This window comes from Phacochoerus africanus, chromosome 13 (genome assembly GCF_016906955.1).
Source record: "Phacochoerus africanus isolate WHEZ1 chromosome 13, ROS_Pafr_v1, whole genome shotgun sequence".
Classification (NCBI taxonomy): Eukaryota; Metazoa; Chordata; class Mammalia; order Artiodactyla; family Suidae; genus Phacochoerus; species Phacochoerus africanus.
In genome coordinates this window covers 78,551,545-78,570,926 of record NC_062556.1, presented here as the reverse complement: position 1 = coordinate 78,570,926, position 19,382 = coordinate 78,551,545, and the positions used below count along the sequence as shown (strand labels likewise).

The following is a 19,382-nucleotide window of genomic DNA, read 5'->3' as shown; positions in this document are numbered from 1 at the left end:
ATGTTGGGGCAGAGCTGCCCACGCCCGCCCGAGGCCCAAAGTGGACATCAGACACCTTGGGTCACTGCTCCTCGAGCCCTTTTCCTTGTGCCGTTTGCCTTCTTTCTTCTGAAGCAGCACCTGCCGTCAGCAGAGCGGGACCTTTAAGCCCCTGGCATCTAAGGGAGGTGGAGGGACACAGCGGCCGCCGCTCAGGGCCAGGCGACGTTAGACTGTGAGCCCCCCTGTGCGTGGCCACCCTGACCCTCTGCTTGTGCCTTTCAGGGCAAAGTCCACCTGGAGCTAAGGCTGAGTGAGGTCATCACCGACTCGGGCGTCGTCTGCCACAAGCTGGCCGCGCGGTAAGACATGGGGTGTCCCTACAGCCCGTCTGCCCGAGAGTGTGCGTCTGACCCCCAGGGAGCAGGGCGGCTTGTGTTTTGAAAGCAATGACTCAGAATTCCAGACTTGGAGGTTCCCCCAGATGACGTGGCCTCGCCAGTAACACAGATCTCACCCTGAGGGGATGTGTCTGCCTTTGCAGAGAGCCGAGGTCATTCAGTGCAGTGCTTAGGCAGAGGCACTGGGGACACCCCCGGCGTCACTCACAGGAAAACAGTGAGGGGGTGCCCCAGGCCGGGGCAGAGCTGGGTCTGACCTCAGGTCTCTGACCCCGAATCCAGAGCTCCTTCTACCCTGTAATGCTTGGTGAGTGTGCACATGTCTGTGTGCGTGTGTGCACTGTGAGCTTGCATTGTGTGCATGTGAGTTGTGCACATGTCAGCATGCACGTGAGCCTGTGTGTGCATGTGTATACACGTGTGTGCACGTGTCTGTGCCTGTGTATACATGTGTGTGCAGTGTAAATGTGTCTGTGTGTACGTGTGTGTGTACGTGTCACTGCACCTGGGTGTTCATGTGTGTGCCTGTGTGTACACGCGTGTGTGCACGTGTCTGTATGCAGTGTGCCTGTGTGTGCAGGTGTGTCTGTGTGTGTGTGAATGCAGGTGTGAAAGTGTGTGTGTGAGCATCTCCGTACCTCATAGCAGGGCTCTCGACCCTCAGGGGATCGGGAGGGAGCTGGACACCGAGGTTCCAGACACAGAGACCTCACGCGTGTGATCAGGGTCCACCAGGCGGCTGCCCTGCAGCGAGACCCGCGGGCAGTGGGCAGACAGTGGCCCTGCACCCCAGGGCCCACAGGTGTTTGGAGAGTCCGTGGTTCCTGCCCGGTGAGGGGCAGGAGGGGTCTGCCTGCTGGAGGTGGGGGCCCAAGAGACCCCAGCTTGCGCTCACAGGAGGCCTGGGGAGGAGGGGAGGAGGGTCCCCCATCCACTGTCTCAGGGGCCCCGGGTGCCCACAGCTCAGCCCACCCCACTCGTCGCCCACTGGCTGACTGCAGAGCCGGGTGAGTTCAGGCTGCAGGGAGGTCGCCATAGAACATGCAGGGCACGCGTGGGACACGTGAGGGGCGTGGCCTCCAAAGGGTGTGGTTTCCTCTTCTGCAACTGGGGGCGATGAGCTCCGCGAGCTTGTCCTCTGCGCCTTTGCTGGGCCCTTTCTTTTAAGACAGCAGCTGTGCTCTCAGACCCTACAGCAGTGAGGGGACGGTCCCCTGTTTTCTTTCTTACAGGTTTATCCCTTGTTTAAAAAGAGACTTATGGCTGTTTAACATGACCCTTCTAGGCAAGAAAGCAGGCATTGGTGGGGAGACATGGACCAGGCTGGGCAGAGGGAAGAGCAGGGGTGAACACAGGAGCTGTGGGCCAGGGCCCCATCCTGAGAGCTGCCGTCCAGCCCCGCCTCTGTGTGATGGAGGGGGGTGTGCCCTGCTTGTTGGGGCAATAGTAGTCCTGCCTGGGTGACCATAGGGCAGCACTCTGAAATGGAGGCTGGGTTATCAGGGCAGAACCTTCCAGCAATGTCACAGCCACCTGCCCCACCGTCCCCACTGTCCCCTCCAACCCCTCCCATCCCTGCCATCCCCACCTTCCCTACATCCCACCATCCCCTCCGTCCCCACTGTCCCCACCGTCCTCTGCCAGGTCCAGGGCAGGATGTGTGGGACCCTCACCTGAGCATGAGTCAGGCATCCTGGCCGGACAGGTGCCTGCCTTTTCCCTCTGACCTGGGTCCCTTCTCTGCATGGATAGGACCAGTCCTTGACAGCAGGCCGTGAGCACCCGTGCCTACCTGTTCATGGCCTGGAACGCTGAGTGGACCTTCCAAATGCCCCTCCCACGACCAGTGGGCATCAGGGCTCCCACCTCATGGGCTGGTGGGGATCCTGCACCTCCTTGGACCCTCGGCTCAGGAAGAGCCAGTTTCTGACAGCGAATCCTGGCACCCTTGTCACTGGGGGCGGCTCCCTTCCACGTCCATCCATCCTCCGTGTCGGGCCAGTTTGTAACCTTAGCGGCACCTGGTTACCGGGGCGGGGGGGCTGGCATGTGCCGCATCAGGGGAGGAGGGAGGCGTGGGGGCGGGAGTCCCTGCAGCGTGCCACAAGACCAGGATTTAGGCGTCAGGCGGAGCGGAACCTGCACGCATTAGAGGGCACGCAGGCATCGTAGGTCCAGCAGTTGGATTTCAGGTCAGCCAACTGCTTTAGCCACTTAGTATGTTTCAGAGTGTCCTCCCTTCCCCTGTAACATCCCTGCGAGTTGCAGAAGCTCAGCTCGGACAAGTGCACTGTGTGCGGACGTACCTTTTCCAGGACTGGATGTGTCCCAGGCCGCCCGGGAGCTCCCTGCTGGTGCAGCTGCCCTCTGATCCCCAGAGCTGTGGGGCTGGTGAAGCGACACTCGCAGTTGGGGGGGGGGGGCAGGGATGGGCCACACCGCCTGCCTTCCCACTGGGCCCTTTGCACCCATCGTCCTCCGAGACACCTTTGCGTGTCTGCGGCTGGTGCTAGGTTTCGTTTTCAGTTAGGGTACCGCCCCCCACGTTGCCCTGCAAGGACGGAAAGTGACGTTGGATGGGCAGCTGCCGCACTTCTCTGAGACTCAGCAGCTCTACCGGCACCGTCCAAGCCACTGCCGAGAAAACCGTTATCTCATCCAGACCGCTGGCATCCCGAAGGGATGGAAGTGCATTTGCCTGGCACCCAGCCTTTGTCCCAGCCTCGGGCCGCTGCCTCTGAGGCCCTCACCGCCCTGACGCCTGAGGGAGGGCTTGCCCTGCAGCCCCCCCAGCACCCCCATTCACCTGGGGGTCACCGTGTACTCTCTGGTCACACCTAGTGTGCTCCTCCTGTGTGTTACCCCACGGGCTGCTGGGCCCCAGCCGCCCGGAGCTTCTTGGATGTGAACCCTGCACACCAGCTCCCATCTGGCTCTGGGCTCCTGGCCTGCCCCCGGAAAAGTGCCTGCGACGTGAGAGCTCGGCAGGCACTAGTCAGGGATGCGTCAGTTCACCAAGGAAGATGACCTAAGACCAGGCTGGGAGCAGGGAGAGACACAGCAACACTCCAGGAAGAGTGCAGTCAGGAGTTGAAGACGCCAGCTGAAGTCGACAGCGGGCCCGGCCTTGTCTGATGGGGCGACAGACAAGGCAGCAGAGGTGGAGGGAGGAGAGGACCAGGGCCGCCCCTCCGTGGAGGAGCATATGGCGAGACAGGCGTCACAGGGTCAGCACTGGCTGGGCCGCCCAGTGTGCACAGGAGCGAGCGGAGCCGTGGTCTCCCAACCTCCGATGGTGAGAAAAGTGGCGCCCTCAGATCCCCCAAATCAGAGCATGAGGTTGGGGCTGTGCTCCTGGCCAGGGCGGGCCAGTGGGACCAGATTCCCTCCCCCGCTACACAAGGACTAAGTCGTGGGGGCCGAGGGCCCTTGGATCCCATGTGGGGGAGCAGACGATGCACCCCAGGTGCCAGCCTTCCTCCAGCAGGTGCCCCAGGAGAGCCTGGAGACCCAGAGATTGGAGCTGGGAGCGCTCTGGCGGGGAGAGGGTTTCATGGAGCTCCCCGGACCTGCACGAACCTGCAGGGTGGAGCCCCTCATGGCCAGGAGAGCGAGGGGCTGTGGGGTGAAGGAGCCACAGAGCTGGGGGTCCCAGGGGAGAGCCTGCCTGCCCTTGGACTCTGCATAGACTCCAGGCCAAACTGTCCCCAGACAGGGCCGCTGGCCTCCCTGACTTTGCAAAGAAGAATTGCTCCTCAAACAGAAGACCCCAGACCACTGAGAGCACAAGGCCCAGCGGTTCTGTCCTTTGCAGAGGAGCCCAGAGTCTGTTCCCCAACAACGTGAAGTGCACAGTGACCAGCATCTGTTGACACCGGCCAGAAGCAGGAGAAAGGACAGTCCAGGGATAGTAACCAATGTGATGGGTGATGGAGTAGTGACAAGGGTGGACTAAGAGCTGGTGTCCCAGAGCCCAGGGAGCCAGGAGCCAGTTGGTGGCCCTGGGCCTACAAGCGGGGTCGGTGTGAAGCCTGAGTGCATCTCGCACCAAGAGGAGTTTTGAAGCCCGTGCAGAGGCTGCGGCTCTGAGCGCTCCCGCCAGCCGGTGAGTAACCGCAGTTGCCCCCTGGCAGGGCTACAGGAGGTAAACCACAGGCTGGCAAATCTCTCCGGAGCTCCTAGGAAGTGAAGAAGCATCACCAGAGTGGACAAAAATTCTGTCAACAAAGGACGTAGCAGCCATCAAGCCCTCAGTCCCTGAGCTGCCCGACAGGGAGCCCTGAGCAGACTCAGGAGGAGAAAGCAGGATGCTGGCCCTGACAGCGAGGCGTCACACTGACGGAATGGCTTCAGGAAGCCCGGTCTCTTGCATCTGCACATACGCAGAAGAGTGCTTGTGTCATCCGCTCGAGGATGCTGGTCGTCCTGGTTAATAGGAATCGTTCTGAGGTTCCAAGTACAGGGTTTGGGTTGTAAAAATCCCTGCATGTCCTGTTCCTCCTCCTTCTCTTCAGAGCAGTCCTCAGAGTGTCCAGCTAATAAAGCATAATTCTCCCACTTTAGGTTGTGCGTTTTTTTCAGCTGACACCAGAAACATGTCCTCCTCAACCGAGGCTGCTTTTCCTTTCTCCTGAAGGCAGGCACGCTTGCCTTTGCCCCCGGGTGTTTGCTGACTGCTGGCCACTGCAGAGCCCCCGGGCAGTTGGTGATCAGCCCTTTGCGGGGACTCGAGGCTCTTGGCCCTGAGCTGTTGACGCAGCTGCCCTCTTGGACCCCAGGGTGGCCTGGAGAGACACCCTGGGCTTCATGTCCCTTTCTGGCCCTCTGCTTCTCTCCTTAGCATCCTGGAGTGCCAGGGCCTCCCCATCGTGAATGGGCAGTGTGACCCCTATGCCACGGTGACATTGGCAGGACCATGCAGGCAAGTCTGGCTGCAGCCTGGAAGGTGGTGGGATTCCTCTGGAAGCGGGGGTGCGGCCTCACGTCCCTTTGTTCCCTGTATCGCCTCCAGCTGCTTTGGAAAAAGAAAGCCCTTTTTACAAAGCCTTCGCACTGGGCATTTGGGGCTCGGTAAAGGTCCCCAGTTTGCATGCCGTCTGGGCTTGGAGACAGCAGCACTGCTAGCAGCCGTGTGTTTCTCGTGAGCAGGAGGCCTGTCCTAGGCCGAGAGATTCGGCATCAGCGGTGCCCTTTTCTATCCTGCTCCCTCCTCCCTGATTACAGGTCAGAAGCAAAGAAAACAAAGGTGAAAAAGAAGACCAACAACCCCCAGTTCGACGAAGTGTTTTACTTCGAGGTTGGTGTTTACGTGACATGAACGCGGTTGTGTCTTTGGCAAAATCTGGGACCGAAGTCCCAGTCACGTGCTCTCACGATTCCCGGGGGACCTCTCCACACACAGAACCCCTCCCACCCCGGAGCCCAATTTCCCAGGAACTTCCCTTCCTTCCTTGGGAAGAAAGGCCATTTGCTGCATTTTCAGCACGATCCAGTTTTGAGTTGAATGCTGACAAATTAATACTTTCAAATTATCAAGACTTTGGGGGAGGGGGGGTTGGTTTGCCTGGTTTGGGCTTTTGCGTTTTGCCTGCTATGCCCAGGCTCCCCTAGGCAGTGGAGGGAGGCGTGTTTCACTGGAGATAGGATTTGGGGCAGAGAGGACGTGCCTTCTGACTGCCTCTCAGGATGCGAACTGGAGGACAGCACCTAAGCCGAGACCAGAGCAGAACAGCAAGCAGCTGGTTTGGGGCTTCTCGGTGACGCTGAGGCTGGCATGCCCACCACAAGGCTCCCTGGCACCCAGGGCCAGCGTGGATGAGCACGGGAGGCCTCCCCTCGTCTCCATGGGCGGCTGCCCAGCGCAGGGAGCAGGAGCCAGGTGCCCTGGCTGTGGTGACCGTGACACCGCGCTCCTAGAGCAGAGAGCGCACAGGCCGCCTTCCGCCAGGCCTCAGGCAGGGCTGCCTGGTGGTGGCGTCTGGGGAATGGGGGCCTGGCACGCATGGAGCGGCAGCGGCAGGAGCCTGCGTGGACGTGCAGGGAGGCTGGGAGGAGCGGGCCAGTCCAGAGCCTTGCTGGGCAGCTGTGGGAAGGGTTGGAAGCTGAACCCCCGCTTCCGGAGGGAGGCCCTGGATGAAGAGCCGTCTCTGCCGCAGGACATCCTCGCCACTGTCGGGGGGAGATGGTCTTTAAGAGACTCAAGACGGGGAAGCCTGTGTGGCCACTCTGCCCTCGGGGCCTCCAGCTGGGCCCCCAGGAAATGAGCGGGCAGGCAGGGCGGTGGAGGCCTTACCCTCTCCCTCTGTCCCCCAGGTGACCAGGCCCTGCAGCTACAGCCGCAAGTCCCACTTCGACTTTGAGGAGGAGGACGTGGACAAGCTTGAGATCCGGTGAGCGGCCGTCAGCGTGTGGTCCAGATTTCTGCCGGCGGCTGCAGCCTCCCCTCCCTCTCCTGCTTGCTCTTTGTGTTTGCAAATCGGGAACAGATAGAAAAAGGAACGTTGCTTTGCTTGGTTCCTCTAACACAAGGATGTTGGAAGTGGCGGTGGGGCTGAAAGGTCAGACTGCAGTGTCTTCTGGGGAGAAGGGCAGAGGCTGCAAGCCCCTCGGTGTGACGCTGGCCACCACCCAGCCCCGTCACCCTCCTCCACCGGCTCCTGGGTAGGAGCCCCCAGCCGCAGTGCCGCCTGGTGTTGGGGACACAAATCATAAGCCCGGGGCTGGGGTGGGCAGTTAGGTGTGACCGGCCCCACTCACAGGTTCTCCGGATTTGATGTCATTTAAAAGCAGTTTTTCTGTGGATCAGGGTTTCCCGCGTGACTGAGGTTCCAGGTTCATTCGGGGGCAGCTCTGGGTTCCTCCCTCGACCTGGCCTCTGAGCAGTGACCGGCCATGGGGGCAGGGCTGTTTCCTCCCCTTGTGGGACCCTCCCTAAGGGACGGTGGCATCCACGCACAGACTCGGTTTGAGCCCAGTTTTGAATGTTTCCAGTTAGTTAAAATCTTTGATTTCAAAATGCTCTGCCTGCGTGCTTCCCTCCCCGCCCACGCGTGCGATTTCTGCAGGGCAGCCCTGACCTTCAGGGAAAGGAGGCTGCTGCCTCCGCCAGGACTGGGCCCCGGCCCCCAGCATGGTCCTGACTGGGGCTGTGGTGATGGTTGCTGGTTCACAAGGGGGGGGCGCCGGCCCTCTGTCCCACAGTACAGTCCCCAAATCAGAGAGAATAGTGAGTCCCATCCGAAGGAAAGGGTGATGAGAGGCATGGGTGCTGCTATGGCCCATGGCGGTGACTGCTGTGGCTGCCCCTGGGGCCTACAGGCTGGGACCACACTGGCAGGTGGCAGGGACCTGGTGCAGGTGAGGAGGCCTGTCCCCTCGCTCCTCTACCTTGGGCCTTGCACACTGAGGGCACCCCGCCTCCGGGGGCCACAGTCCTGCTCCCCCCCAGGCCCCCCAGGGGTGGGGGCATGGCTGCCAACTGGACTCTGTGTGTCGTGGCCCTCCAGCCCCTGGCCGCCAGCACAAGGCCAGGGGTAGCTTCTTCCAGGAAAGAGCCTGACCTCCTGGACCGCCCACTGCTTGGTGTGGACCGAAGGCCCAGTGGGGCCTCCACGTTCTCTGGGGAGAGGGACACTGGCCTCCTGGCCATTCCATAAGAGCCCCATCGACACCATTTCCAGGGTGGACCTCTGGAACGCCAGCAACTTGAAGTTCGGGGACGAGTTTCTGGGAGAGCTGAGGGTCCCGCTGAAGGTGCTGCGGCAGTCCAGCCCCTACGAGGCCTGGTAAGGGCATGCGTGGCTGGGCCACGGGGTGGATCCACAGTAGCCCGCCCTAAGGATGGCTTCAGCTGCCCGGAGGGGCCCTGGGGCGGTTTGCGGACCTGCGGGCTTCAGCAGAGCTGCTCACGGCCACCTGCCGGGCCTCGCGCTGCCTCCTCCGAGTCCGGGAGACCAGGGCCTTGCTCCCCATCTCCCTTTCAGCAGAGTCCACAGGTCACATCACACCACAGGGAGCAGAGAGCAGCCTCGGACACTCAGGCCACTGACGGGGGTGTCACTCCCATGTCCTCTCTAACGGACATGGGCAGGGGGAAGGGGCAGGCCCCACCACACACCTTGCCAGACACCAGAGCCTTGCACCCTTGGCTCCGGGAGGGTGAATTTAGGTTGTGCCTCCGGGGGTGTCCCGACACCAGGAAACTGGGAATTCCTGCCCCAGGTCCCCCGGAGGCCCCACCTCAGCCAGATTCAGCTCTGACCCCGTTGCATCCCAGGCGCCTGGCCCTTGAGCTCAGAGTGTTTGGTCCCTGCAGGGCCCCCCTGGATAGGACAGAAGAGAAAGGGTGTCCAGCCAGGAACACCGATCATGGCCGTGCCTGGGGTCTGCCCCACCCGGCAGTGCCAGCATGCCGTCCCCCCAAGCCCCACTGCACACGTGACTGCCTTGGCTCTGCGCCAGGCCGGCCCTTGTCCAGGCCGGTCCTCGGGGAGCGTTTGTCCACCGCAGAGGTCGCCCTGCCCCCACCCTGCTGATTGCTCCCCACTCTCCCGCCTCAGCTAAGTCTGTGGTTCTATGTGAGGGGCGCCCCTGCGCAGACCCCCTGGGAGTGTCAGGTGGGCATGCCCAGGTGCAGGGACCTGGGCAGGTGCTGGAGGAGCCGGCCTCCTGCAGGGTGCTGCTGCCTCACGCCGCCTTGTCCGTGTGTCCGCATCAGGTACTTCCTTCAGCCCCGAGACAACGGCAGCAAGAGCCTGAAACCGGGGGACCTGGGGTCTCTGCGGCTGAACGTGGTTTACACGGAGGACCACGTCTTCAGCTCTGACTACTACAGCCCTCTGCGGGACCTGCTGCTCAAGTCGGCGGACGTGGAGGTACCCGTGTGTCCGCTCGCTCACGCGGCCCTGCCCACCTGCGGCCCAGTCCCTTCAGGCCTGTTTGCGCTCAGGACCCTTCGCTGGGGTGAGGGCCCCCCAGACACCCCTGCAAGGAGACGCGGCAGGGCCCACGACCTGCAGTTGGTTTGCTGTGACCCCGAGGTCATGGGCCCTCCGCTCACCCGCCCAGGTGCTGGATGTCGGGGTGGGGAAGGCACAGAACCCCCCCCCCGCCCCCACCGCCCAGGCCCAGGTTTTCCCGCCTGGACAAGAGCCACGTCTGTTGTGGTGGGAGGGTGCCGGGGCGCTCCTCCTTCACGCCTGTCCTCCTCAGCCCGTGTCGGCGTCCGCGGCCCACATCCTGGGCGAGGTCTGCAGGGAGAAGCAGGAGGCGGCCGTCCCGCTGGTGAGGCTCCTCCTGCACTACGGCCGCGTGGTGCCCTTCATCAGCGCCATCGCCAGCGCCGAGGTCCGGAGGACTCAGTGAGTCCTGCACCTGGGGAGGGGTTGGGGGCAGGTGCCTGGAAGAAGCTGCACAGTCAGAGTTCCCTGGAGACACAGTGTTTGAAAAATGCACCTCTTTCCTGGAAACCCCAGGCACTGGCGGGAAGGGGTGAGGGGGCACCGGTCGCCTCTAGGCAGCTCAGGTCCCGCGGTCGGGGCTGCGAGTCAGTTCTAAGCCCACTCCAGAGGCCAGGTCGCTGCCCTGGGGCCTGAGGCCATCCTGGGAGTGTGGTTCTGCTGAGAGTGGCCCCCTGGTGCCGTCGGCTCAGAAAGATCGACGTGCCCTGCTGGAGGGGCCTCAGGGGTGGCCTGGCCCCCTGTGCTGACCCCAGGCCCTCAGGAGCAGATGAGCCACTCGGAACCCGTGGTGACCGTGGCCGGTTGCCCTTGGGTGTGGTGGGGGTGGTTTGTTACACAGGCGGGGCCGGGACTCCGGTCAGGGTGGCCTCACTGCTCCCTGGACGCCTCGCCACCCACCGCTGTTTTCCAGGGACCCCAACACCATTTTCCGAGGAAACTCGCTTACGTCCAAGTGCATCGATGAGACCATGAAGCTGGCGGGCATGCACTACCTGCATGTCACCCTGAAGCCCACCATAGAGGAGGTGCGGGGCACCCCCGGGGGAGCGAGGGAGGCCCGGGGTGGGGGGCAGGAGGCGGAGCCCGAGCCTCCCAGGGAACTTCAGCCTCCCAGAGCTCCTCCGTCCTCGTCTTCTCAAACACATGTGCCGAAAGGCCATCATTCCACTGTGACAGAGGGACAGGCAAGAGGGAAAGGGCATCTTCCCAGGGCCCCCTTCCCCCTGGCAGGTGGTCAGACAGCCTTGCTGCTGGTCCTCAGGTCAGACGCCCTGGAAAGACAGCTCCCCTTCCTTACCTGACCGTGCGGGGACACCTCGTGGGCGGCGCTTTCCCCAGAGCAGTTTCACAAGAAACAGGTCCTTTGCAATGGAAAAAAATTGAGAAAAGTGCTCTGGTTTGATCCACAGGCCAAACCCCAGCAGCACTTAAGTAAAAGCCTTGCTAAACCATGAAGCCTTGTCCCACGTGAGCGTGCCTCCCGGGCCTGGGCCACGCTGCTGCCCCCTCGTCTGGTTCTGGACCAGGCCCACTGCCCACCGCGCCCGGTTCTGTGCTCCGGCGGCTGCTCACGCTCTCCGTGTCCTAAACGCTCTTTGCAGATCTGCCAGGGCCACAAGTCCTGTGAAATTGACCCTGTGAGGCTGAAGGACGGTGAGAGTCTGGAGAGTAACATGGTGAGCCGGTGGGGACGTGCCTCCCCAGTACTGGGGTGGGCGGGATGCCGGCAGCGCCGAGGCACCAGGCTAGGTGCCACCTCCTCTGTGCCCCGCCCTCCCCCAGGAACCAGGAGCCTCTGGGGAGGGGGCAGCCTCCCCAGCCTGACCGGCCCCCCTCATCTGCACACACGGGTCCAAAGCAGGGCCGCTTCTGACCGCTCCCTCAGCGCCGCCTGTCTTGTAAAACAGCCAAGTCCCTGTGGTCGTCTTTCCGTGTGGTTTCTTCACACGGATCGTACTGAGGCTTTGCTTCTAAAGAGCAGAGACCAAATCCTGCCTGCAGGAAGTGGCACCCCTGTGGGTGCTGCCTCCAGGCGCTCGGGATGAGGGGCAGGGTGCAGAGGCCACGCTGCTGCTCCCCCAGCTCTCTGGGTGTCTGCATGAACCACTGTGACAGAGCAGGCTGGTCCTTCTCCAGGCGCATAGCCTGTCCGTGCTGCGCCCAGCGCCCTGGCCCCTGCCCTCGCCACTCCCCGGGGGCGCGGCAGCCCTGGGAGGGGGTGGGGTGCAGACAGCCCTGCACCCCCTTTGCAGGAGAACCTGCGGCAGTACGTGGACCGCGTCTTCAGCGTCATCACCGCGTCGGGGGTGAGCTGCCCCACTGTCATGTGTGACATCTTCTTCTCCCTGCGAGAGGCGGCTGCCAAGCGCTTCCAAGGTGAGGCCCTGGCACGCAGGTGCAGGGACACCTGCACCCCTCCCCAGATGGATGCCTCCAAGTGGGGAGGGGACATTCAGGGTCCCGTAAAGGGGGTTCTGACCATGGCGGCTGGGCCGGGCTCCGACGCCGTGCGGGCACCCCTCTGCCCTGTGTCCTGCTCCTGTCTGCACTCGCCCTGCCCCCCCACCCCGTGAGAGCCTGGGAGACAGACCCAGCCCCACATAGGAGGTCACAGCCCAGCTTTGTCCCCGGGGCTCATTTGGACCTGTCCCGTCAGAGAGGCCACCCCTCCTGGCTCTTGGGTTCCCCCAGCGGCCGGCCACAGCAAGCAGTAGCTCTGCTCGGCTGCATTTTCTAGAAAGAAAGCAGGATAAGCCCTTTGGGTGACTGGGCCCAGAGGGGTCAGGGCAGAACCCCTCCTTTCATTCACTCTAGTTCCTCAGGGAGGTGCCAGCAGCCACCCTGCGCAGACCTCCGCAAGGGCCAAGCAGAGGTGTCCCGCCCTGGACGCAGGTGTCAGGTTGACTGAGGACCTGGACTTGGGCCCCGGTGCAGGCCGGGTCTAGAGGGCCGAGGACCAGGCCGCGTGGCTCCAGCTCCCGCCCGTCCAGCAGGCCCCATCCCGACCCCGCTCACTCCTGCCTTGGGGAGTCCAGGGATCAGCCCAGGAGTGTTGTCTGAGAGCCCAGGGTCCCAGACCTGTCCCTGCGGTATCCCAGCCCCTCTGCTTCCAGAGGGCCAGGCTCTGCCCACACCTGAAGACCTCGCCTGTGGAGGTGGGGGGTGGTTACAAGCTCGCCCAACCTCACCCTCCTTGGGATGAGACAGAAGCAAATAAATTCCCGAACTGAAGCCTCCCAGCCCCGCTGCACATAAACACCAACCACGAGCATCTCTCTAGCTTCGGCTCTCACAGCCTAGCTCCAGCCAGACCTGATCTTTTAGTCAGAGACAGAGACAGACAGATGGATGGTGGCGGGGGGGCCTTGGGGTAGCAGGGGCCTGGGTGAGGTAGTCCCGCCCAAGGCCCCGCTGTTGTGTCCTGGCCACAGACGACCTGGACGTGAGGTACACGGCTGTGAGCAGCTTCATCTTCCTGAGGTTCTTCGCTCCAGCCATCCTGTCTCCCAACCTCTTCCAGCTCACGCCTCACCACACAGTAAGTGCGCGGCAGTCCTGTCAGCCAGTGAACTGGGCCTCCCGGGCCATCCAGCCCCGACCCGTCAGCCCTCCCGGGCTGTCCAGCCCCGACCCGTCAGCCTTCCCGGGCCGTCCAGCCCTGTCCCGTCAGAGCCGTCCAGCTCTGAACAAGGGGAACATTTAGACCTTCTGCACACTTGGTGATCAGCAGATGCTCACTGAGCTCCCACGTGAGCCAGGCTCCAAGCTCTGGCACAGGGGGCCAAGTGGCCCCAGCGCTGGGCAGAAAGCCAGTGTGAGGGGTTCCGGGGTAAGGGGCCTGCTCCTGGTTTTGCTGGGATCAAATTAAGCTTGCGCACATGTGGAGGGTGAGAGTGGTACCCGGGCAGGGTCTCCGGGAGACTGACGGGGTGCTCCCGGGGCAGCCACCCGGGGTCTGGGGTCTGTGGGCCCAGAGCCTACACTTTGAGCAGCTCCTGGGTGGGGACCCAGAGGGACTCCTAGGTTTGGCTGGGGCAGCTCTAGGGAGTGTTTGTTGTTCACTTCGTCAGCTGTGGTTCTGGCTCTGTCTCAACATCCATCCCCTCTCCTGTCACTGGCAGGACCCCCAGACGTCCAGGACGCTGACACTTGTCTCCAAGACCATTCAGACTCTCGGCAGCCTGTCCAAGTCCAAGTCTGTGAGTTGCTGACTTTAGTTCTCTTTTCAGCGCGAAGGAGGTGGAGGGACAGGGTCAGGGGAGCCTTAGGCGTCTTTCTTGTGGGTCTGTGAACCTGCTCTTTGCGAGGAAAAGATGGCAGCACGTAGTAGTGGCCGTCCCCTGTGGGTGGTGGCACTTCCACTGCCACGTGTGGACTCACGGACTGCATGTCTCCAGCACGTGGCTACCACACGAGCCCGGCATCCTCGGCCTGAGCACCTGAGGGGTCTGGGTGCTGCCCGGTGGCCTCTGCCTGGTGGCCACAGGCTTGTCCACATGCAGTGGCAGCCCCTTTGTCCCTGGGCCTGACTCCTTCCACCTCTTGTGGTGACAACTCTGCGTCTCTGCTTCACTGCCTCATTCAAGACTGACGCTGCTGCCAGGCCAGAGAGTCTGACTCCCATCCTTTGGGGTTTCCGCTGTTGTCTGATTCCGAACACAGGGTCTGGCTTTCAGGGCTCCCCTCAACTTCATGCCAGCGACTGCATCTGGGAGCTGCACACCAGTGAAGGGTGTTGCGCCTTTGTGACCGAGACCCCACCGGGGACCCCTCGCAGTAATATTCCTCCCGAGGGCCTGTCGCCGTGGCCAAGGCTGGGGGACCTTGTCCTGCTCCTCAGCTCTGCAGCCCAGCTGGTCATGACCTGCTCCTCTGGATTTTTCAGGTGTGGGCCTTCACTAAGTGGCCTGTTTCGTTTTAGGCCAGTTTTAAGGAATCCTACATGGCTGCATTTTATGAATTCTTCAATGAGCAGAAATATGCTGATGCAGTGAAAAACGTGAGTAACAGCCCTGCAGTCCGTCAACAGACTTGCTGCCTGTATTGTACGCTGTTGCCCAGAGACAGCTGCTTTTTTAAAAGTTGAGTTAAAACCCACGTAACACAAAGTTGACCATCAGCGCTTTCACACAGTTCAGAGCCTGTAGTCCGTCCCGAGGCTGCCATAAATGCCTCTCCGGGTCCGGCTCTCAGGGCCCCATCCCTGCCTTGTGTTCAAGTCCTTGCTCCCTAAGCGCCCCTTTGTCCCCAGGAGGTGTCCATCCCACCCTGGAGCCCCGGCCTGAATGCTCCGGGACCCCAGACCCAGAGTGAGAACACGGTGCTTGCAGAGAAACTCTTCTGGGTCCTAAAGCTGCTTTCTCTCCTGCTGAGAGGCAGTTGCACACATGTGTTTCTCAGAAATCATAAAAAAACGGACCCAGAGGGAAGCGGGGAAGTGGAGGCAGCTGAGTGATGGAAGGGTTCCAGAGGGCTTGCGGGAGGCAGAGCTGAGCCAGGGCCCCCACCCTTGCAAAGCCCAGGGAGCCTGGACGGCTTCAGATGCCATGGGAGGTGCATCCTTGGGTCATCTGCACCCAGGTGCTGACTGAAACATGGTAGCCTCTCAGGTGTGGTAACAACTGCAGGTGCATCGAGACCCTCCCAATGGGACGGGGTGTGGGGTTGGTTTCAGGTGGGGCTGGAAGCTTCTCAGCCACAGGGGAGATGAGGGCAGGACCCCATGGTCCCCTCAGAGGGATCCCCACCCTGGGTTAGGACGTACAGGTCACTGTCCCCACAAAGAATGGGTTTTCGGAGGAGCCAGTTCCCCTGGCAACCATCTGGTTTCCTTCCCACTTCAGTTCTTAGATTTGATCTCATCCTCGGGGAGAAGAGACCCCAAGAGTGTACAGCAGCCCATCCTGCTTAAGGAAGGGTAAGGCCAGTGGGAGAGGCGGGGCGGGCCCAGGCTGGAGCCACACCAAGGCTGTGCCAGGGCATCAGAGACGTGGTGCCTTCACTTCTCTGGGCCTGTTTTCTGCTGGCACTGCAAGTGGAGAAATGCCTGTCTGGGAGCAAAGAAGGGGAGCCTGAATGCCCTCAAATAGGCAGGCGCTTCTGCATGGGCAACCTCCCGCCTCTGAAGGGCTGCCATCGGACACGGAGCAAGGACTCAGCAGAGAGCAGCTGCTTCTCGTCCCTGGCCTTGCTTCCAGAACAGCTGCTGGGGCTGGGGGCCCACAGTCCATGTTTCCAGGGTGGGAGGTGGAGGCACTGCATTGGATAGACCCCTGTCATTACAAACTTGAAGTCAACACCAGCACAGGGCCTAGAATTTTCAAAAGTAGAGGCATCTGGTTTTTAAATCATGTCACTTGGAAATAGAGTGATATGCTATTGAAACCCACAGTCTGCACTGTCACAGGTTCGAAAGTGGCGAGTTGTTTTTGGCTTTGCACCTGTGACTTTGGGGTGCTGGGGAGGGCAGGGGAACGTGCCTTCAGCCAGAGGATGCTCCCCACCAGCTGGCCTTTCTCAACAGGTTCATGATTAAAAGAGCGCAAGGGCGGAAACGCTTTGGGATGAAGAATTTTAAGAAAAGATGGTTCCGCCTGACAAACCATGAATTTACCTACCAGAAAAGCAAAGGTAACAAGAAAAGCTTGCTTTTTGCTGGTTTTCACATATTTTACTCTGAGGGACCAGAGCCTTGTCTCAGCCCCCGGCAAGGTGAGCCGGTCCCTTCGTGGGAAAGGTGGGGGCACCGTGAGGGGGCTGGGGGTGGGGGGCAGGGCCCAGGGCAGATGCTGCCATCCTGGCACCTCTCGCTGTGGAGAAGTGGGGACCCGGCGTCTGGAGGCAGGCCGCGGGTCCTGAGGGGCGGGTGCGCGAGGCCGCTGTTGCTCAGGGCGCGCTCTGCCGCAGGAGACCCGCCTCTCTACAGCATCCCCATCGAGAACATCCTGGCTGTGGAGCCACTGGAGGAGGAGTCCTTCAAGATGAAGAATGTGAGTGTCCCTCCACCCCCGGCTCGCGCCCTCGTCCTGCGTCTGCTCCCGGAACCCGCATGGTCAAGTCTGAATCTGTGCGCAAAGCTGCAAGAGCAGAGCACAGCGCGCACCTGAGGGACTGGTCCTTCGCATTTGCCCACCTCTGGAGCTGCGTCCCAGTCCCCCCTCAGCTCTCCGTGTGGGACATGCATGTTTTTCTGACCTTTGATGCTTGCGCGTGTCTCCTAGAAACTGGGACGTTCTTTTAGGCAGCCCCACTCGGCCACGGAGGCAGGGCCCCGCCACGGCCGCTGCAGTGCTAGTGACCCAGCATCCCACCGTCCCGTAACGGCTTTGAGATCCTCAGTTCTCTGCCATCTCCTTAACCTGGCGCTCTCCTCCGATTTTCTGTTCTGTGGCCATGGCGTGTCAGAGGCAGACGGGCCAGGGTCTGGGGACCGCCATCAGTTTGGGTGCCAGGTGGCCGGCATGGCAGGTTCGGTGATACACGGAGGAGGCACAACGGCTGGAGTCCCATGTCAGGGGCTCGTGGGGACACCGGACGTGCTGGGTCCGCACACCCTTTGCCCAGCTGCACGTTTCCCGCCTCCACCCCCTCTGCTGCTTTTTGCCAGGAGCTTTCTGTCCCCGTGGAGGTTTATCTGTGTGTTTGTTGCTGTGAGCCCTGCCTGGCGTGCAAGGGGCCCTTGAGAATGGCACATGCCACCCACTCAGTCGTGCCCATTGGGGTGCCTGGCCCACGTCCCACCCGTGGCCTGACCTGGTGGCAGGTGGGTGGCTGCCCATGGTTTTGGTCGCTACAAAGTCAGACTTTAGATGGAGGCCATGGGCCGGTCAGACGCGCCTCTGCCAGTCGTCCCGATCCTGACCAACAGCCTTGAGTTTGCTTCCCGGACCCCTGTGGTGTGATGTCTGTGTTTTCTGGTCACCAGGCACCTCCAAACTCTCTGGAGGACACAACCCTGCCCCACCCCTCCCACTGTGGCCACTGCATCTGCCCCCCCCCCAGAGGCTCTGCAAGGGAACACGGGGTGCCGGGAGGACCCCACTCCCACAGGGGGTGTCTCCAGAGCAGTGTCCCTGCAGCCTAGCCCTTGAGTTGGTTCAGTAACAGGTCCCACTTCCCATGGCCATGAGCTGAAGCCTGCCTGATCCAGGGGCCTCTCTGAGTTGTCTGCTTTCATTGGGAAATCTGCACACTTAGGTCCTGCTTCTCCCAAGTCTATTCCCATTTCTGTTTCTTTGTTCCTAATTTTCTAGATATTTTTTATATTTTTCAGTTTCATTAGATGTATTTTAAGTCATAGAAATATTTTTCGAAGCAAGGTGGGACTATGAATAATGAATAATAGTTAAAACTTAGAATTCTGCAAATGACTGCCTAATCTTCCAGCTTTAAAGAGACCCCAGCCTGTGATCAGGGCCAGGGTGAAGGGTGGCGGGAGGTCCGCGGCCCGGCCTCTGTGGGCCAAGCCTCCCTGTGCCTCCCTCCACCCGCCGACCCCGCCCCTCAGTGGCCCCAGACGGGTCTGTCGCCTCTCTTTTCTCTGGCTCCTCCCCGTCGTCCTGAGGCCTGGAGGGGACCAGAGAAGGCCCGCTGGCGGGTCTCCCTGAGGGCGATGGTGGTGGGAACAGCCCTCCCACAGGTGGTTCCAGGCCCAGCAACCCGAGCGGTGGGGAGAGAGGGCGCGGGGAGCCTCGCGGCCCCTCCTGGATCCTTCCGCCCCTGGGGCACGCCAGGGACTTTCCCTGCTGCCCTCTGGCTGGTCCTCGGCGTCGCGAGGGTGGCCCTGGTGGTTGGGGCGGGAGCCCGGCCGAGCGGCTCCTGAGCCCGCCCTTTCCCCCAGATGTTCCAGGTCATCCAGCCCGAGCGGGCGCTGTACATCCAGGCCAACAACTGCGTGGAGGCCAAGGCCTGGACCGACATCCTCACCAAGGTGAGCCAGTGCAACCAGAAGCGGCTCACCGTCTACCACCCCTCCGCCTACCTGAACGGCCACTGGCTGTGCTGCAGGGCCTCCTCGGACACGGCCGCCGGCTGCTCCCCCTGCACCGGGTAGGTCCCTGCGAGTGCCCAGCCGGCGGGTCGGGGGCGAGCACGGCGCCCTCCTCACGTCCCCCGGGACCTTCAACAGTCACTGTCGCCATTGACCCCTCCTTCTCTCCATCTGCTCTGGGCAGCGGCCTCCCCGCAAACATCCAGCTGGACATCGATGGGGACCGAGAGACAGAGCGCATCTACACCCTGTTCAGCTCGTACATGCGCAAGCTGGAGCAGATGCAGGGTGAGGGCGGGCGGCCGCGGCGGGCACGGGCGCTTCTGCAGGGGTGACGCGTGGGAGGCCCGAGCCCTCCCAGCGCCGGGACCTGCCTGCGTGTTTATAGCCCAGACCACGGGAGACTTTTCAGCAGGTTAAGAGGCTCCCTAGGGGGAGCTACCTTGATAACAGGTTCTGTGGATAATGTTAAGGTGGAATGTAGCTTGCGATTTCTGAACTGCCAAATTCTTGAGAAGACCCTTAGTGTCTTAGTAACTTCCCACGCCCCCAGGCAGAGGGTGGGATCTTGTGTGTTTTCTAGAGAGAGGTGGACACGTGTGAGTGTGTGGCCGCCCAGCTGCTCCGGGCGTGACGTTTATGCAGCTTCATTTTCCTGGGCATTTCACTGCTTTCCACACACTACGGAGTTATCCAGTCTGGGTGGGACAAGTCAGATGATACCGCTGTCACTGGGAGCTACCTCGGGAGAGGCAGAAGTGGCAGGAGCCCCCCCAGGGGGCGGGGAGTGCGCCCTTGGCTGCACCGGGGCTGGTGCTGCTCTTCTCAGAGCTGCCACTAGGAACTCTGTGGGGAGCCCTTGGGTCCCGCCCAGGAACCTATTGGGCCTTTGCGCTTCATTCTCCTGGAGGCACCAGAGACCTGGAGGTACTTTAGTCCTTTGCATTGTGCTTTGGTGAGCAGACACCTGCCCACCTGTGCGCTAAGCCAGCTCCTGTCCAGACCCATCACCTCCCTGTGCTCCCAGCGGTGCCAGGCACAGGGCTGCCCTGT

The 19,382-nt window shown here is 61.8% G+C and overlaps 1 protein-coding gene across 3 annotated transcripts in view; it reads left to right on the top strand.

Moving 5' to 3' along the window:
* The window catches only part of RASA3 (RAS p21 protein activator 3), a 77,266-nt gene that overhangs the window by 54,182 nt on the left and 3,702 nt on the right, over positions 1-19,382 (top strand). For all 3 annotated transcript variants that reach the window (XM_047756027.1, XM_047756028.1, XM_047756029.1), the window contains 18 exons: positions 265-341; positions 5,221-5,301; positions 5,604-5,676; positions 6,693-6,769; positions 8,060-8,164; positions 9,097-9,253; positions 9,591-9,739; positions 10,251-10,365; positions 10,942-11,016; positions 11,593-11,716; positions 12,772-12,878; positions 13,462-13,539; positions 14,262-14,339; positions 15,184-15,257; positions 15,864-15,970; positions 16,247-16,329; positions 18,180-18,388; positions 18,514-18,617. In XM_047756027.1, the coding sequence (XP_047611983.1) occupies positions 265-341; positions 5,221-5,301; positions 5,604-5,676; positions 6,693-6,769; positions 8,060-8,164; positions 9,097-9,253; positions 9,591-9,739; positions 10,251-10,365; positions 10,942-11,016; positions 11,593-11,716; positions 12,772-12,878; positions 13,462-13,539; positions 14,262-14,339; positions 15,184-15,257; positions 15,864-15,970; positions 16,247-16,329; positions 18,180-18,388; positions 18,514-18,617 (1,873 nt within the window). The remainder of the gene's footprint in view (positions 1-264; positions 342-5,220; positions 5,302-5,603; positions 5,677-6,692; positions 6,770-8,059; positions 8,165-9,096; positions 9,254-9,590; positions 9,740-10,250; positions 10,366-10,941; positions 11,017-11,592; positions 11,717-12,771; positions 12,879-13,461; positions 13,540-14,261; positions 14,340-15,183; positions 15,258-15,863; positions 15,971-16,246; positions 16,330-18,179; positions 18,389-18,513; positions 18,618-19,382) is intronic.